A 19,844-nucleotide genomic window follows, 5' to 3' on the forward strand; every position below is an offset into this window, starting at 1 on the left:
AAATTAGCACAGATGCTAAAGCCAGGAAATGTAATTCTCAGGATATCAGAACAAAAGGTTCAAAGTAAAAAAGAATTCTTATAAACCATAAGATTATCAGGACTAGACTGTCACACTGTGACCTTCCTGGCGTCTAGCTAATCTGACAATATTTGGCAGAGCATTGTTTCAAATCAATAACTAATTAACGAAGTACAAAAGAAGTTGTACTGTTTTTGAGCCTCCTTGTTAAAAATGGCTTTTGGTTGCACATGGGCAGAAAGGTCACTTTTATGACATCTTCAGGAGTCTTTCAACACCTTGCCACTGTCAGATTAAATTACTTTTAGCAATTAATTGTCATAAATTAAAACAGAAGCACATTTGTTACAGCAGGTTGTCATAATGACATAGTGAGCAGTTGTTTTGATATGAATTTTTCCCACCGACCCTCTATCATATCTTAATTTTTTTGGTTGACCTAACTGGAAAATTGGAAGCAATCTTGTAACTCAGGTGGCATAGTCCAAACATTGGGTGTCTTGTTGAGATTACGGACTGAGCAAAAACAGAACAGAAATTCCAGGGATAAATGAAGATCCTGTGAATATGTATCTTATATAAAATATGTAATCTATGTCTATTTTGCTGTGTGGAATAAGAAAAACCCCCAAAAAATCATATGGATACTACTTTTGTTACTGCTGCAAATAGGCCTTGATGCCACATTAATCCATTATTAGAAAACACCATTTGTCTGACATATTTTAAGACAAAGATTAAGTGCATTGGAACACCTGCAGCCTTCCCTCATTCAAACCGTTACTTAGTTTTGGAGACAAAGATCTTTATTGAGATTTAATGAAAAAAATTTCTGGTTTTTTTTTAGTTCCTTTTTTTTAACTCCTCTATATGCCAATGTCCATCTTACAAATTAGTTCTCTGACATTTATCATCTCAAGCTTGAGTTTGCTAAAAACCATTACAGAGGATGAAAAAAGACAACAATTCTAACAGAAGTTCCCTGGGTAAACAGGAAAAAAGGACAGACTCCATTCTGTGTTGGAGAAGAAAGAGATTGTGCAGAAGAATGGATCTGGGTAACTGCAGGAGCTGTCCTTATTGGTGTCAGCATTAATGCTGTAACCCCTATAAGTCTCTGGGTAACTTGTCTCTAGTTCTGGCTGCCCTCTAGAAGCTGATTAACCAGATCTTCAGGCTAACTGAGATACTGGAAGAGCTAGCTCTGACAGTTCTTATAATGAGCAGCAGAGCACTGTTTAACAATCTACGTCGAACATATTTTTCTATTTTTGTTGTTAGCTCTATTACAGCAAATGTTTTTATACAAACATATTCTAAACCTTGAATCTTGTTAAGTAATAAAGATGAAAATGAGTGGTAAGAACTCACAGCTGCCAGGTACCAGGCATCTTAGAAATTCCTGTGATCATGTTCATTCTATCCGAGTGCAATGACCAAACACTCCAGCAGCATGGACTTGTTTGGAGGTCCAGCATTCTCACAAAACTGGACAAAAGTTTTGTAAGTAATTTGTAACTCTTCATGAACATGGGCATAGGTGTCAGAGATGAAGAGAAGCAACGTTTCTGTGCAGGGGCTTCAAGGCAACATGTAGTCAATGCACTGGCCTGTAGCTAAGCTTTGCTAAACAAAGTCTTCTAAGAAGCAGTTGTGCACAGGCTTAATTAAACCACTCTTTGCTAATGCTTTAATAAAGGACAGACTTCTTAATTCTGTCATGTCTACCCACTCCTAAACATGCACTTTGCAAATGCACATGTCACAGGGTGTTTTTAGTCTGAAACTCAAGAACTGCTTTATAGTTGAAAATGAAATCTTGTGAACTCAAATTAGCAAGGTACACAAAATCCTGATGCAAATATAACAAAGGAGAGGGAGTAGGAAGGATGGGGGCACTACTTGTATCTTCCCCATTATTCCAGAATGGCCATGCTAATAACATCTGGACAACATCTGTGAAAAGACTCCTACTGCTGTTCTGGTTGAATGTCCTTCAGGCTAATTCAAGATAACAATCTGTCTTGGGGAAATTCTTGAGCTCTGAAGAAATCATGAATATTTGAATATTTGCTCAACACCCCAGGGTTAAAAATGCCAAGAAATATCAGTGCCTGTATGTCGGGGTTTATATCTTTCAATACGCATTTCTGTAGCAGTACATGTGCAAGATCACATTGTTTTAACCATGCTGATAGCTTGGTAAGCTTCTGGTCTAAATCACCTACCCCTCCTAGTGTGGATGGCCAACCACGACCTCAGTAGTACTAAATGCTCTGAGACAGTGAAATTTGCCTCTCTTCACAATGTCCACAAAGTCTACTCATAGATCAAATACTTCTTTGAGGGCCGAGCTGAAACTTCGTAATGTCAAATCACTGAACTACAGCAGCTGGAGAGAACATGTGAGGGTCACCTAGTCCAAAACTATGCTCAGAGTGCTTTCTGCCAGGACTGGTCACAACTGCCATACCTCATACTTTCCAACAAAAGCAAGAAAGTGGGAGCTCCATAGTTCTAATGTCGCCAAAGTGGAGAAACGTACGTTGTGAAAGCTCCTCAAATCTTGATTTATAGGGATTTGCACACACTCCAGAGAAGTCCTGAAGATGACTACAGCACTTTGGACATGAAATAATTTCTGTTATTTCCATGCCATAATGTTACCTTTCCAAATTTGTATGCTCTGTGGACCCACAGTACAAGAGAGGCAGGGGTCTTCTTTTGCCATCTGTCTTTGATAGTCTAGCAAAGCTGAACTCTACCTGGTCACTTTATCTTTGAATAGAAACAGCTCTATTCATGGTGCTCTTAGAAAATGATGTCATGGTTATTTACCACCAGTGTAACAGAGTAACAATAATGTCTCAACTTCTGCTCCAGTGACAACACAGTTTGGCACCCACCAGAGAAAAATCAATTTATGCATCAGCCAAACTATAAGTCAGCTAGAGTAGCTCAAAATAGAAAGGGAAAGGAAATAGTAAAATAACATAATGAACTAACAGCAAACAGCAGAAAAAAGGTATTTAAGACAAGTGGTCTTAAATCAATCAAATGCTGTTATTTAAAGATCTATCACAGCCATAACTCATTTACTCACTTAAGGCAATGCATTCAGAGCTGCATGCAGTCAGAGCAGCATGACATAACGCACTGAGGATAACTTCACACACGGTCTTCACTGATAATGAATTTAAAAGATAATCAACAGTCATTAAATGTAAGCCTACCTTTTTTTTGGAACCAGTGCAAGGGACACATGATAAATAACAAAATCCTGCCATCAAATGTGTTTGTTCATTTTTCAAACACGAAAAGAGGAGTAGCTAGAGAAGTAGGGAGATGTGCTACAAACTGGAATGTGTGAGGGCAGTGATGCATTCAAGCCTAAGGCCACACCTGGAAACCTTTTGAAATTACTTAGGCAGCCTAAGCTTTGCTAAATTTCTTCATTACTTTATTTGATAAATTCAAAAGAATTCCTCACCAAACTAGATCTCAAAGATATAAATATCTGTGATCTTAACGTCTACATGCAATTAAAGCTCCTCTTTTCCCAGTTTAAGAACCGAGTAGCTGTGACACAGTTAAGTGGTAATTGCCCACTTTTATAGGACATAGGCTGAACTGGCAAGATCCATGAAATTAGATTATTCAGTTACACAGCAGGTAGAAAAGACAGGAGATAGGAATGAAGGAACATCTGCAAGGAAACACCAGTCCAAAAGAACACACTGCAGATGCTTATGAAGTACCAGCTGTATTGCCTGAACTAAATACATTTTAAATCCCTTGCTATATTATATAGCTGGATACACTGATTAAATCTTTGCTTTTGGGAAAAAGAAAACTTTCCAGTCTCATGTATCCTACGTCTGTCATAGCCTGCATTAACTCAGAAGCCATCTTATGGAGTTCAGAGGACACCAAACATGCAAGAATGTGAGTAATTTTTATGTGCTTTAGGTAGTGCCTGTGTGCACACACTTGCACGTGTACTTTCATGATAGTTTTCTCATGCCATGTTTTTACTAGAAGTACCAGACAAGAAGATCTCAAAGTGCTGCTTAAGACCCCAGAAAATCTTTGGTTTCCTCAACACATACAACTCTTGGTAATTCTAAATGCACATCAATCTCACTTAGTAGTTTCTCTCCAAGCAGTGCCATCTATTGGGAAAACAAATAAAAATTCAAGTTTTACTTGAAAATATACAAAATACACCTCACTGGATATCGACAAATTTATTCTTGCCAAGCACTGATCAAAAAAGACAGAGAAAAAGAATGAGAATCAACTGTTAAACAACAAAAGTGTAGAACAATGAGTCTGAACAGCATGCAGCCCATTCAGTGGAGAAAACCTGCTACCAACACCTCCAACCACAAAAGACAAAAGCATTTTTGATCAGTTTAGAATCCACTTTTATCCAGAGAGATAGAGAAAAAAACAAGGATTCAGCTGAGAGAGCAATGGGAAAACTTCTCAAAATTTAGATGAATTAATGTCTGGAGATAATTGTAAAACAGACTAGAAATGAATTCTGCCTGGACACTATCAAAATGAAGTTAATGGATCTGAAGTTAGTAAAACCTAATTCTGGGGGAGCGCTGATCTGATACGGAGTTCACTAAGACATACCAAGAACAAAAGGACAAAATGGTCTTCTAAAGACTCCCAATAAAGCATATTTCTTGGCCTGCAGAGTGATGGCAACAAACTGATTAAAAAGATCAACCTTGTTGTTCAAGATAAAAAGAATTTCAAATAACTTCACATACATTCACAAAAAGTAAGCATTTTGGTTAGTAAAATCCTTAACTTGTAAAGATTTTAAAATTAAATTAATTAAATTAATTAATTGCTATAATACTTAATTTTTCAAATTTCATCCACCTATGAATTGCAGGCTAGAACCAGCATTTCCTCCTGGGCAGTTTATTCTACATTGTTCCATGCCGCTGTCTCCTCCACTATTTCTGGTCTCCCTGGCAGCTGTCACTGCTGCAGGCAGCCAAACAGCCTACACAGGACCCACTAGATTTAACTTAGTCCCATAAGCTAGAATTCTTTTCCCCCTTCATATTTTTTCCTGAATTTACACTTTGTTTTCTGTAGCAGATGAGGTGAAAAAATCCTTGAACTTACTGTGCATCCTGTACCCCAGCTCCCTGTCTGCTGACATTCAGTTCCTAGACTCCATAAATGTTTTTCTGATCTCCATGCACTGCAGCACAGCCCTCATATCCTCCTCTCTAAAATAAATAAATATATTTAATAAATTAAATAAGTATTTCTAGAGGGATTTGATGGGGTGGGATGTCTCCAAAGAAAAGGGTTAATTTGCAATAATGCCCTTCATCTTAAGATAGCTACAAATATGTACCTTAGGAACTAATTTTTATCACCCCTCACTATATTAAGTGTCTTATGGCTGACCAAGAAAAATTCATGTGAAGAATATTCAAGTTTTGCAAAAAGGGGTATGCTGCCACTCAAGCTCCTGCTAAATTCCTTCTGCAAATTTTACCAAACACACTGAAACCTAGTAGCAAAACATGCAACTGTGTGCAGAAGGTTAGAGAATATTATCCTTGTTTTTGGATATCAGCCACAATCCTCGCGCTCTGTTAGATAAATGATAAAAGATACCAGCAAAGTGTAATTTGTCCTGGCTCAGAAGACCTAGAAGGTCTTTGCAGTCCTTTGCTGCAGTCAGTCTACAATCAAAACCAGGCAATATTAGCGTTCAAGATGTTTGAGTGATTTATTCACTTTTTCCTTCAACAAGTACATCTGCATTCTGCTGAGCCAGTTTTCTCCACCATTATCCCACAAACTAGCCACATTTATGAGCCTGAATGCCATCTGAGAGGAAGGAGGACTCTTCTGACTTGTGAGAGAGAATCTTTTTTCAGCACCATGGGAGGACCCAGCTCATGGTGGGAGGGGAAATGCAAGTTGGTTCTTTCTTTTGTAAACTTACATGGCTTGCCTCGCATTTTAGGAGCTGGATCTAACAATGGACGCATGTCATTACATGGCATCATGTAATGGATGTCTGAAAGACACCAAAGCTAGATGGTCCCGATTTATTCCTTTTCTTTGATTAAAACATACTTGTGAAATGCAGAACAAACAGAGGGTATAGCAGAGACAAGAGCCAGTGGTGTTCTTGAAGAGTTACAGGATTTCCCTTCACTGATTATCTGTGTCTCTGATTTCTCAATCAGTCAAGGAAAAGAAGACAAATAAAACTTTCCAGGATTACTAAATGCAAAATTTATTATAAGAATTCTTTATAATCTCAGGATTATTAAAAATACCTAAGTTAGCTGCTCATGCTAAATGGCCTATGCATAAATTATTGAACACTAGTTTAAATTCTCCACAGTTTAGCTATTTAATGTAAGATTCCTGTTCATTGTAGTATCTGTAGAATGAAACATGACATATGTATTCTTCCTGATTTACAGAAACTACAGTAAGAACTTAAAGCTCATCTGACCTTCAAGGAGTGATGTGGTAGCCTAACTGCAGGCGCTAAGTATCATGGTATATGTTTAGCTTCCAGCTGCTGGCCCAGAGTGGTGCAGGTCTCTAGCAGCATAGATTCTGCAAGACCAGATCTCTCCAGGTGTTCCTGGAGCACTCAAAATGTCACTACACATTTATGTTCAGCACTTGACCTGTAGTGTCTTCTCAACTCTGAATGCCCAGTGTCCAGCACTACACGGGGCAAGAGCAACACCATGGTAGTTTCTAGGCAGTTCTCATGAGCTTTTTACTATCAGCATCTGATTTTGCAGCTGCTTAGAAGTGAGACTTCTCAAGAACATAAGGAAGTAACAGGCTTTAAAAGTGGGCAGAGTAAAACCATGTGGTATTTCAGATGTGTACATATAAAGTAACGCTGGCTGTTGTAAAAAGGGGAAAAAGAACAGGCATTGTTTGTTGTACGAGGGGAAACAAAACATCAGCATGAGACTCTAGGGGCTGAAGTCCTGATGCCCACGTTTGCCACCGACCTTCTTTGTGCTGAACATGTCCCTTACCTCTCAGGAGCTGTTTGCCTAGAGCTTGTCATTTTGTCTCCTCTGGTGGAATAAACAGCTTATTAGCTTTGTCTCAGCAGCAGGCTAATGTAGTCACACAGGCTTTGGACAAGAGCAGGCATGCACCTTGCCAAGTCAGAGGGTAGGTCATTGGCCCAGAGATGGCCACAGGGTGAAACCGGCAGCTGGTGGGACCGTGGCTATGTTGGGAAATGGCTCAATCCTCAGAGTGAAAGAAATCCATGGCTCTGAAAGGTCATCCCACACAAGCGGACACTCTGCCGTGACCTCCAGTCAGGCTGCGTTTCGTGTCAGCCACACTGAACAATGAGCAGAAATGGCACAACTGTGCTTGCACGCTTGCCAGGATTTCCTGTCTGCCAATAGTCACTGCTTACTCAACCGTGTATTAAAACAACTTTTACCACTTTTTTCCTAAATACTGACACAAATTATCCATATGTATCAATTTTTAGTAAAACAGATTAACTGGCTGCACATGATCTTTTCATACTTAATCTCTCACAGAAGATAGGAAAAATTAATTATGAAAAGTATGCTACATCCAAACAATTTCATTAATATGCTGTTAATAGAAATGGCACTGCTATAGATTATGCTACAGTAAAAATAATATTTGTAATAAGAATTATTCAAGCAGATAAACTCAGTGGGGAAAAAAGGACAAAATTCCTATCATACAGGCTTTGGAAAGGCTTATCCTTTTGTCCACAAAACCTGACCTCTTTAGTTGGTCTGATAAAAGTAATTCTTCCCACTTCTTCCTTGGTTGCCTCTTTGACATCCTTCAAATGTTGGGGCAACATTATTGCAAATTACTATCAAATGATGCAATTTATACTATTTTTGCATAATATTACAGAATCCACTTAGTATACCTGTTTAAGTGGTGAATGCAGTTTAGAAGGGGGAAAACACTAATTTACATTTTAAAGTATCTTCTAACATGGAAAAGACACTGTCAGTGTGAAAACCTGTAGGGAATAGGAGAAGGCACAGAATGGAAGGAATGATCATGCCACATTTAAGGATGCATGATCTGTTTCCACAGAAAAAGGTTAGAGAGCAACAAATTCTCAGTTCATTTCGGTAACAAATGAAGGCTGGCTAGGGTAGGAAGTTTCTGGGGGGAAAGCATTAGCCCATATGTACAGAGCAGCCTCTGGTGGTCTAAGAAAAAATGGTAATGTTTATAACTAAGGATAGAAATATGTTTTTTAAAAGGATGTATGTACATATTTAGCTATTTTACTCAATCCTCCACTCAACACATTAAAAACCAGATGCTTTTAAAATGATCTGTCAATATGCTTGTTAAAATCTGAACAGTAAGAGTATTAAAATTCATATGCATTCATTAGCACATTATATAAAAGTAAAATGCTTGTGTTTAATCATTCCATAAAAGTATTATAGTCAATGCTGATTATCAAAAGTTTTTTTTCCTGGTTTGCATTGCTAAAATTGAAATAAAATTTACAAGAATGTTACAGAATTGATGACATTTTCTGTCTTCACTTGTGAATTCAGTTGGCAGATGTTTTCAAGAACAAAAAAATCTGTCTTATTGCAAAACATATTAAGCAGGTTTTCCTGCCATAATGTTTGACATGATGTTTATTACCCAGACCAAATCAGTTCCTTTAACAAGCCATAATGTATGCCAGAAAGTACATTATTTCATAGTTAAGGAAACTTCCAGCATGAAACAGTAAGTACTTTGATCTTTCAAGAGCACTATGCTTAATGCATTACACACTGCCATAGTCATTTTCATTTATACTCATTTTGTACAAAAATACAGTGCAGTTTGGTATTTTGTATTTTGAGATTCAGCTTTTACACAGTCTTGAATACCCCAGCTATTTTTTTTTACTATGAAAATAAAGAAAATACTTAATAATAATAAACATAATTACCAAGGAAGAGTTCTAATTCTCTGGTTCTTGGAAAATCCAGCTGCATAAGTGGGAACATCGACCAGACAGTTTTAATTTGTTCAAATGGCATTTTCTCATTAGATCACAACAGATCTCAGTGACCCTATGACAACATAACTGAGGATATTTATTCCTTCTGCTTAACAGTCTGAAACAATTTCTCCAGCATATTTGACACAACCATGTTTTTCTTTCCATGTTAGATAAGTTAAAGCCTTCCTGTAAGGAAATTTTTTGTCTAGTCTATCCATGCTTTTTCCTACTTGGCAAAGTTGACATAAGGCCTGCTCAGGTTTTTCAAAACTCTTTGATGAGATCATTATAAATCTTAATATATACCACCCTTAAATATCTCTGTTGAGTGATGGCATGTTTTATGTCAAGAGCCTAGTGAGTCAAATGTATCCTGTACTATACTATACTATACTATACTATACTATACTATACTATACTATACTATACTATAATGTACTGTACTATACAGGAGGATTGTATCTGAATTGCCCTTTGAGATCACCCCAAACCACCACCAACACAGCAACCTGTGGAGGCAAGTCCCTGGGTGCAGGCAGAGAGCAATCCTGCAATATGGACTCAAGCATGGGAGGCAAGAAAATAGCAAATATGGCATTGCACCTCTTGCAATCACCTACAGATTAGCAGTTCTGACCAACAGAGTAAATGGAACCCTACTGATGGTCCAGTTTTGTTTCATAAATTGATAAGCAAGGAAATTGCATTGGTTTGTCCCATAATACACTAAAGCAGGTATGCTTTTCTTTCTGTCTCAAAAAACTGTACTAGAGTCTACTAATTTAAAAAAACCCAAAATAATAATTTCAGAATACAACACCAAGCTCATCAGAAGACCCAATTTCAATTTACTGGACTGGGGAAGGAGACTACCAACCACACTTGCACTAAAACATATACTACTTTCCCTGATTTGAAGAAAATCAAATAAAGAAAACATCAACAGTCACCTTTAAGGCATGGAGCCGTGCAGAAAGGAAAATGGGATGGAACAAGAAATTTTATATTTTGGGGGGGTCAAACCTACTGAAACCAAATTTCACATATCAAGAGGCAAGAGTCATGAGAAGGTAGAACTGCTATAAAGATTTTGAAAAAAAGGTTCACTTTCAACAAGGGAACACTGAACCTGTATGCTGACTAGACTACTTTTCAGATAAAACAGCAGCACTGTCCACTGGATTCTTTTAAGTTAAAACCTTAAGTTAAAACCCTCCTCTTAAGGAGGAGGGTTTGGCTAGTGGATAGAATAGCATCTTATAAAACAGATGCAAACAGAAAACACAGTGCCTTGTTGGTGACTTTGAGTAGATATATATGCATTCCTTTGTTTCCCATACTCAAGTATTTTTTCAAAAGACAATAAATATTTATGGCATTAGTGACAGTCTTGTATCCAAGTTACTAACCCTTTTAACTAGCCAGCACAATTATATTTCTTCTACAAAAATTGTTATGCTAAAAAAAGATTAGCAGGGGCATATTAAAATTTAAGATGATTCTAACATGTATCTTACTGGATTTTTTTCTGTTTCTCACCGCAATGACATACTTTTTTTTGGTTTGTTTTACCTTCACTGTGGAGTTTCTGAAATGTTTTACTGTTGAATGAAAATGCTGACTTTCATAATAAGGGTTTTGGAAATTATATGACTCAGTCTGGAATGTATAATGCATAGTATGTACATGAAGCAGAATGTGCCAATGTGCATGTAATATTGTTTGTGCCCCCTGCAGAATTAGAAATCCTCCGGTAGCAGTATTATAATGATCCCATGCTGGTAGCATTACAAAGTGCAAAGGTTCACTGAGTCAGAAAAGGGCAAGGGACAGAGCTTCTTTATCATACCATTCTCAAATTATTCTAGCTTAAATATTTATTAATATATTAGCAAGTTTTCTCCTTTATCTGCCTTCAAAAGTTTAGCACAAACACAATGGATGGCTGCTCACATAAAAACAGTACATCACAGGGTAAATTTGCTACCACACAAGATGAACACTGGTATTTTCCATAATACACTATTAATTTGCCATGTGATAAAAACTATCAGGCTGTAACTACTGCTTCCCATGTAATGCATACATGTCATGTATGCATTTATAATATAATAAATAATAATAATGCATACATGACATGTGAAGGTAGTATGTTGCCTAAGCTTCACTACAAAGTCTTTTCTTATGAACACCTCTGTTTATAAAATGGTTTTTAAGAAGTCTTTCTTAAATAATTTCTTTCTTGGTAACATCAGTGAATTCCTCTGGGGTTTATCTGAAGTTTCCCTTTGAAATTAGAAAGAAATTTTCTGTAACACTTCCAAAGCATCATGATCAATAAATGACCAAAAATACCAACAGAATAAAGAGCCAGGAACTCTGTATAAACTCTTGAATTCCATCTCAGTAATGTGTTTGTTTTAAGCAAAGCATGCTATTTATTACCCAATATAGGTAGTAAACATACGCATGCATCAATAAAGAAGGGCAAACAAAACCAAAAGAAACTTACTCTAATATAGATCTGCATAGTTTCTTTTTCTTTTTGTGGATTTCGATACTTTTCATAGAAGTCACGTCGCTTCTTTGTTTCCTTCTGGATTTTATCTTTTCTTTCTCTCTTTTCTGCAGGTTCATCTGAGATATCAGAAGACAGCGGTACTTGGGCTTTTGTCTTCTCAACTTCAATATAGTTCTCATTGGGATTCAGAACTATTACTCCATAGCCTTCCTGTTTTAGAAGAGAGTCACACAGACACACACAAACAAGAAGAAATGTGAAAAGGGGAATTTAATTCTTGAAAATGCTTTGCATTTACTTTAATGCTATTTAGAACTTTTTTATTTATTTCAGCAACTTCACACAACATCATTTATAGAAAGGTTTTTAAGAATATTCTGACATTAACAGGATATTGATGTGTGAATATGTATCAGTGCATGTACTTATACTCATACACAGCCCTCAGCATCAGAAAAGTTGCCTGTTTTACCTTTAAAATAATTTAATATATTGTTTTATTCATAAGCACTTTATATGACTTTTTCAGAAAACAATACAGGAACTAAAAGCAAAATGTTGCTTTAAGAACTCTACACAATAATGAATAAAAAGCTTTAAGCCCAGCCAGTAAAAACCTTTAAAATAAAAAGGATTGAGAGATTTTATATATAAAGATAGATACATTAAAGAAAGCATGTGAAAATTATTCACCACATTTTAAAATAGTAAAACCTTTTGTCTAGCTGACAATAGGCATACCATGCAGACGCAAATAGCAGCAGTAACAATGAATCAATACCAAAACTGATTCAGTGGTGTTGCTTACAAGTCAACTCTTTATGGTGGGTCTGACTATTTAGTGCATCTTTAAATCTGCTGTAAAAGTTCACTGGGATTATATTGTATATCCAACAAATGCAGAACAAATTTGTGGCCTGCAGGATGCTTTTGAGTGCATAAGGTACATTTTTTTTGCCTCGGGAAATGAGCTGGTTGAAAAAAAATAAATTTATGAATGAGAAATAAATCTTGAACAAACCAGCCAATCAAATGTTATGATTTTTAAATGATGGCAAATCACAGAAAAAATCATAATATTTACTGAAGATATAATTGCAAAGGGAAAGGGAAAAAGAGAAGCACATGCATTTAACAGATATGTCCCTAAAGTTAGTGTGAGCTCCCAGTCAAAATCAAGCTATCCTTTAGAAGTAAATTTTAATAAAGACTTACTTTCCAGAAACATCTATATTGATTATCTAATGGAACAGCTTTATTCCAGCTTCTCACTTGGTGCTTCATTTTGCACTCAGTCCTGGCATGAGGATCAAAAGAGGTCCCCCATACCTAGCTGCCCAGAGCAAACCAAGTCCACCCCAACAAAAGATACTTTATTTGGGCTTGCTTTATTCTATTCTGTAGAGCCATTCACAAATCTTGTAGTTCATTGTGGCCACTGTCAGGTAGACAGACTGTCACTCACTGATTTTCTACAGTTGGACACACTCGACTAGCTATCAAAATCACATCCTAAGGGAGTTCCTACCCCTTATCCTTGTGCCCTTCTCCAACGTTTGCTGTAGCTTCTCCTCCCACCAAAAAACAATTTAAAGGGCACAATTACACTCTGCTAAACAGGGTGAAATAGAGGCATTCAGGATACTACCTCTGGCATAAGCAATGTAGTAAAAAAGGGTCACAAAGAGAAAATTGTCTCCTTGTTAGATGCAGCACTATAAGGGGTCTTCTGTCACATGATTGCCTGGCCCTGCCTGCCATGAATTTAACCGGGATAAATATAAACAAAAAGCCAAAATATAAATAAACAATAGGGAATAGGTGAAAGAAAACAGAAAGAAAAATTTTAAAATCTATTCACACCATGCCTGGCCATATTAATGCACAATGCCATACTATAAGCACATGAATTTTACAGCTTGGAAAATTTCAAAGCCCAAATTCATCATGGAGAAGAATGTGGCTTACAAATCTTCCTAAACTGCACATCTCAGATGAAAGGATAGTTTTTCAGCCTGCTACTGCTGGAGTTTTTGCAGTACTTGGCAGGCTGGTAGTTTTGGGGCTCTTCATCCTCTTGACTTGTTTGTTCTGAGCAGAGACTTCTGTGTATTGATTTGTTTTGTTTTCTACACAATGCAAAATTCATGTGTTTACTACAGATCTAGAAGTTTGAAACTCTGTGCACTTCAACCTGATCACAAAACAGTCACAAAAATAATCAGAGAAGTGAAATTTGTCTAAGTTATTGATCATGCAAATTAAAATTACATTACTTATTTGTCCCCTTTTATGAGGATACAATGACAATTTTTCATGTAGACAACCACAGGTGAAATAAGATTCTATTTTTAAATTCACTATTTTATAAATAAATTAAAGGATTTTTATTAAATATATTTTAAGCACTGCAACAACTCCCTTTATATTTTTTCACAAATTCTCCCAGACAGCTGGCCTTTCCTGACAGTAGAATTAAAATAATTAAGTAATAACTAAACTTATATTATTTCCCCCCTTCTATTATGGGAAAGCCTAAGTCTTTCCCTTTGGAAAGTAGTATCTTTTTGGACTGTTTTGCTTACATGATATGGTGTATCTCCCTTTCCCTTGTACTTCTGCATCCTAAATTTCAAGAAGAAAACAATGGCACCAGAAAGAAGATTTGAGAGTAACATATAAAAATCAACATAGAAAACCAAAATTACTGGTGAAATAAAGCCAATTACAACCTCTCTCATTCAGTCTTTATCTGAACATTTTCTACTGAAAATAAATACTCTGCTCTAAATAACATTAGTGTAAACAATATGGCTTTCAACTTCAATTAATTTAAAAAAAGTAATTTTTGTGGGCGTAGCTACACCATTCAAGTTCAGTGCAATCAGAAAATGAAAAAAAAGGTGGAACACTAATGCAGTGAATTTGAGAAGCTTGCAAGTCAATGCAAACTTCAGAACACAAGACCACTAATATCTTAAAGAAGGCCTTTAGCAAAATTTAATGAGAAGATAGAGTCTTTGGCATAGGTGTTAACACAGCCAAAAATCACATTCATTAAAAAACATTGTTTAAAATGAAAGTCCTGTTCAGAGACACCTTTGCATGCAGGACAGCATTCATCTTTTTTTTCACAATAAACAGTCCTGCAAGCTAGAAAGTATTAAATATGCCATTACTATGTATTACTTTGCTATTTGTTAACTCAGTGTCACTAAAAATACCAATTTCAGATATGATGAGTTTACATCATTATTAAAACATAGCGACCTATGACTTAAGTAGCAATCATCTAGGAGGGTTTCTAAATCTTGCCACACCCAGCGGTATTAAGTGGTATGCAAACATTAGGCAAAGTAGTAGTTTTCAACATAACAGCAGCTTTCAACGTCATAGTTTTCTCCTCTGTGACCAGTGTGCACACACAGAGAAACCACTCTATAAAAAGTTTTTTCATGATAAAAAGCTAAGCTTTAAGGACACTATCCCCTCATATCCATCAATCTTCAGCCATCAGTGTACCAGTGATAAGACCTTATAATTATGGCAGACACTGACAAATGGAACTCCCAGCCTCTAATCTACAAAATTACAGTTTCTCTCTAAGACTAAAGCACCCGATTAACATCTCTTCCCCTCACGTGGTAGTGCTTCAAGGTAAGTAAAATTTAATCTACACTAACTCCTACCATTCTTCAGGTTGCTGCTTCTGGAGGTTTGTGATGATGAAAGGAAAAGCAGGCTTACTAAGTCAAGAGTTGGAAAGAATCATGAACCTCAGTTACAATACATATACTACTAAGAGGGAACAAGGTAGAAGGGCCTTTTCCATTGTAATACATGAGCCAGAAATGGGGCAGTATGTTCTCTCTCTTACTGGAAGTTCAAGGGGGAAAGCTTAAAAAAAAGAACCTCAAAGTATTTGAGGTAAATTTCAAACAGTCTGAAATCTCCCCTGCCTGGCACATGAGAAATGAGCTGAAACCATTCAGATCTGCATATTAATCCATCAGGGCAGGACACAATATGTGACAAAGAGGTCAGAGCCAGAGAGGTATCTTTTGACCTATGTAACTATCTTTTTGGACTGTGAGCAAGGATTTAAAAGAGATCATTCTCCTATGTTTGATCAACCTGAATTTTCAAGTTCAGGTTTCTATTTGGACGGTTGGTAGCAAGATCAGAATTAATTCCTTGGGGAAATGCAACTCAAAGCACTCTGTTCTTAAACCTGCCTGTAGTTAAAACAGACACAGCAATGTCCATTCATCTTTTTGAAAGATGTATGCTCTGTTCATTTCCCATCTTTACTGTGAGAAGGGTACATCTATGTCGCTATTGCAACACTGTAGGTGCAACAGCAGGATGAGGTCATGACAACCAATCAGAAGTCACTAGTGAAGCGTTAAAGTAAACATAGCTGTTGGAGATGCAGCTCAGCTTGAAAAATGCCCCCTCCATTATTTGAGCAATTTTCTCAAGACGTGACCTGTGACTGAAACGCCTGAAATGTCAGTTGATTCTGCTTTCTGTTTCCACCCAATGTACATTTTGGCAACTGCACCCTGCTAACACTGTGATATTTCCATCCCAGATATACCTCAGCCGCCTGAATTCCAGCACTGTGTCCAAGTGCATAAAAATGCCATGCCTCTGCCAAACACACTTTGTCCCGCTAAGTTCCAAACTTAAAACAGCTCATCAGGTTAGGCAGGAAAAGAAAACGTACCACAAAAAGATTCTAGAGGACCACCTGTTGTCTATTATTTTTACATAGCACTTACTCATAAATCATAACACAGGGTAATTAATCAAGCTGTCAAAGAGAAGGTCAAAGGTTATGTGGGCGAGTCAGAAGGTCATGCATGGGCTGATAGAGGTCAGGGTCACACTGCATTCCTCATTATCAAGTTGGGATGAGAGACGGCCCAAGCAAACAAAAGTGAAAGCAGATGGAGAACTGAGTAGATAAAAAAGAGGAGAAAATTTCACAAACAAAAAGAAGTGGAAGAATGTGAGTTACCTTCAAACAAGGAGGAGAATAGCAGAAATACACTGAGATGTTTTCAAAAGACAGCACATAATACAAAGAAACTACAGTTTGATTATTCATATACATTTACTACAACTTTCAATTCACTTTTTTTTTGCAAATACTAAGCAATGCCACAAAAAGTGCATGGTAGTTTTGATTACATTGCACATCTGAAGTCAATATTTTCAAGGTAAATTAGACAAAAGGAACTTATTACTGTGATTAATGCAGATGGATATGTAAAATTGCTTCTAAATGCTTAAGCTCATTCCTTTTTACAGCTACAACCAACAGATATTCAATACAGAAGTTATAACCTGCTTGAATGATGTTTAAAGAACTGTACATTCATATACACGGATCTTTAAATACACAAAGCATAATAAAAGTCTTTCTAGATGACACAGCAGTTATAAAATATTCTGTCATTACACTGACCTGAATTAGATGCAGAATACTGTACAAAATTAGCTGTCACCCTTTCCTCAAAATCTTTGTTAATCTCATTTTGAGTGTTTGCAGCTTTATCAGCACATGCATCAATGTCAGCTCCTTGGTTACTGAACCGCTGTACTTGGAAGAAGATATAATTAAAATGTTTTGGCACAGAAAAGGTGAAATTGTATCTTTTCCTGGTCCCTGAGGAGTCTGTAAAACATGTAGGATATATTGACAAACATACACCCTTGTCTAGAGCCCTGACATCCTAGGTCACCCAGCTGCTATTTATTTCAAAACATTCACTTTACACTTACCCAAACTGCCACCTGCTGTGTAACTAACTTTTAATGGATATTGGAGCTATAGAAACAATAAACTCTCCATTTCCTCTCTCTTACTGCCTTCTATTTGAACACTGCATTACGTCCAAAGGTATTTGCCTGCAGAACTGTATTAATCTTGTTTCACAATCTTTATGCTGGAAATTATGCCATGACTATGTCTTACTTTACTATTTGTTATTTTGGTCCTAGTGCAGCTATACTAAACAAATCAATGCTCAAGGCTACAAAAACCTACCAGAAAAGCTGTTCCCATATTTTGAGTTTACTGTTGAAAAGTTTTGAAAAGAATTAATGTTTTACATCTCTATAATTAGCAACCCAAATATGTCTATGTGTTAGATCTGCAACCCTGTTTATGCCGTTTGTTCACAAGGTCAAACTGAATAAAAACATCCATGAATTAAAAGGATTTTTACATCCTCAGTTGTTTACTGTATTCTTTATAGGGAACTTCCATGCCTTCACAAGCACTAGTTTCACTAGGATTTGGAGCAGAAAATTATTTCTAGTGGCAAGTGAGATAGAAGAAACAATGCTATAGTATTAATTTAATTCTGTGAATTAACAGAAAGAACAATGCTCGTGTTCAACTGCTTCAAAACATTGTTTATTAAACATCAGACCCATCCCTTTCTCCCTGATGCGAGATTTGGGCTATTTGTAGAAATGCCTGGAGACCGAATGGTAGTCAATCCACCCCAGCCATGCAGGCAGGATACTGGGCTGCAAATAATCTGTCCACAACTGCCCAGGCTGTAAAACCAGATTCTGCTTTTCTTCACTAAGTACAAACATTTTTGGAGTCCATACATTCTCTGAAAGAATGAACCCACCAGTTTGCCCTCAAGATATTCTACAGGAACCCCATCTGTAAGTAAAGTCTGTACTCCAGAAGTTCATCCTCTCCCCCACTGCCTTAAAAAGATATTTTAAACTCTTTCCCAACAAAAATTTCAAATGCTTCAGAGAGGTACAAGAAAGAAGAACTAAGATTCTAATGAAAATGTTATTTACATATAAATAGAACTTTTTGAAAGCAATAAATCAGAAATAAAACAAATAAAATAATTTTAATAAAGCCCACATGAATAAAAAGAAATTACTGGTTCTAATAAATCTATCAATAATGAAACGAAGAAGAATATCAGTTACCACCTGAAAGTTATGCTCAGTACAGATGCAAAGCTGGACTGCAGGATTTTTTAAATGTTTCTACAGCATTTCCAAATATCCCATTAGCAGACAGCAAAAGTTCTCAACTGCAAATTCATTTTTCAATACGCTTTGTCTGCTCCCTGAAAATGTCACAGTATGTCTTGATTATTCTCATTAGCACTTCAGGATTAATATACCCCCAAACAGTTAAGTGTGCATTTTCTATGTAACAGAATATGGAAAAATAGCCATTCATTCCTCAATAAACCTTACTTCCTTTGCTTTTGTAATACTGAAAATCTTTGCAAATACCTTCTCTTTCTGAAACCCAGATATTTCAATGGGCTCAGGGCTTTTTCTGAAGAAAGGCAACCCAAGACGCGAAGATCTTACACTTTACCTTTCATTTCGAAAAATGTTTATTTATAAAATATCATGGGAAAAGATTAAATGTCAATCTCTTTCTAGGTCTATATTTCAGTATTCTAAATGAAAAACACATCATGCACATAAGTGTTTTCTGTAAAATATTGAAGTTATCCAAAGTCTTGAAAGACAACTCCCATTTAGTGTCTTGTGACCAGAAATCCTCTGTCTCAATGACAGGGAATTCAGATGCTTTTAGCATGTGCATGTATTTAGTAATTCCCTGAGAAAACAGTCAATTGGAATCTAACAGTAAAGATTCTGGTCTGTACCTATCTTCAACAAACAGGTGCAATTCAGTACACTGATGCTCCTGCCTTCCCACAGTGACCTTCCCATGTCAGAAGATCTTATACTTCTGCTAAATAATTTAATTACTTATGAGTTATGGTTTCTTTGTAACCTTTTAAATGACTAACTCATTAAAATGCAGAAATATGCAAAACATGATGTCACGAGGTCAAACAGCGGTGTTGGTAAAATTATGGCTGTGGAACGTAAAAAATATTGTAATTTATTTTGCTCATTATATGGCAATAAACTTTTAGAACAGATTAACTTTATAATCACAAAATGCTATACCACCTCATAGTAGCAATTCTTTTTACCTCCTGTGACTCTTCTGCATACATAAAACACAGCTTAAAAATCTTTTTGTTAATGTGTTTTCAATTTAAAATATTGGTGAAAAACACCATGTGAAATGCTGATATACTTGGGGTTCTAGAAAAAAAAACCTTTCAAATCTCCTCTGTTTTTATCAACATTTAAGCTTTCTTGAAGAGAGAGCACATAGCAAGAACATATAGGTATTTTTTAAACGTCAGCAATTCTTTACTGGAAATACTT

At 36.4% G+C, this 19,844-nt stretch overlaps 1 protein-coding gene across 4 annotated transcripts in view; it reads right to left on the reverse strand.

The window, feature by feature from the left end:
• Positions 1-19,844, reverse strand: part of ARB2A (ARB2 cotranscriptional regulator A) — a 261,591-nt gene that overhangs the window by 118,268 nt on the left and 123,479 nt on the right. For all 4 annotated transcript variants that reach the window (XM_064736334.1, XM_064736333.1, XM_064736332.1 and 1 more), the window contains one exon: positions 11,586-11,804. In XM_064736334.1, the coding sequence (XP_064592404.1) occupies positions 11,586-11,804 (219 nt within the window). The remainder of the gene's footprint in view (positions 1-11,585; positions 11,805-19,844) is intronic.

Source organism: Zonotrichia leucophrys, chromosome Z (genome assembly GCF_028769735.1).
Source record: "Zonotrichia leucophrys gambelii isolate GWCS_2022_RI chromosome Z, RI_Zleu_2.0, whole genome shotgun sequence".
NCBI lineage: Eukaryota > Metazoa > Chordata > Aves > Passeriformes > Passerellidae > Zonotrichia > Zonotrichia leucophrys.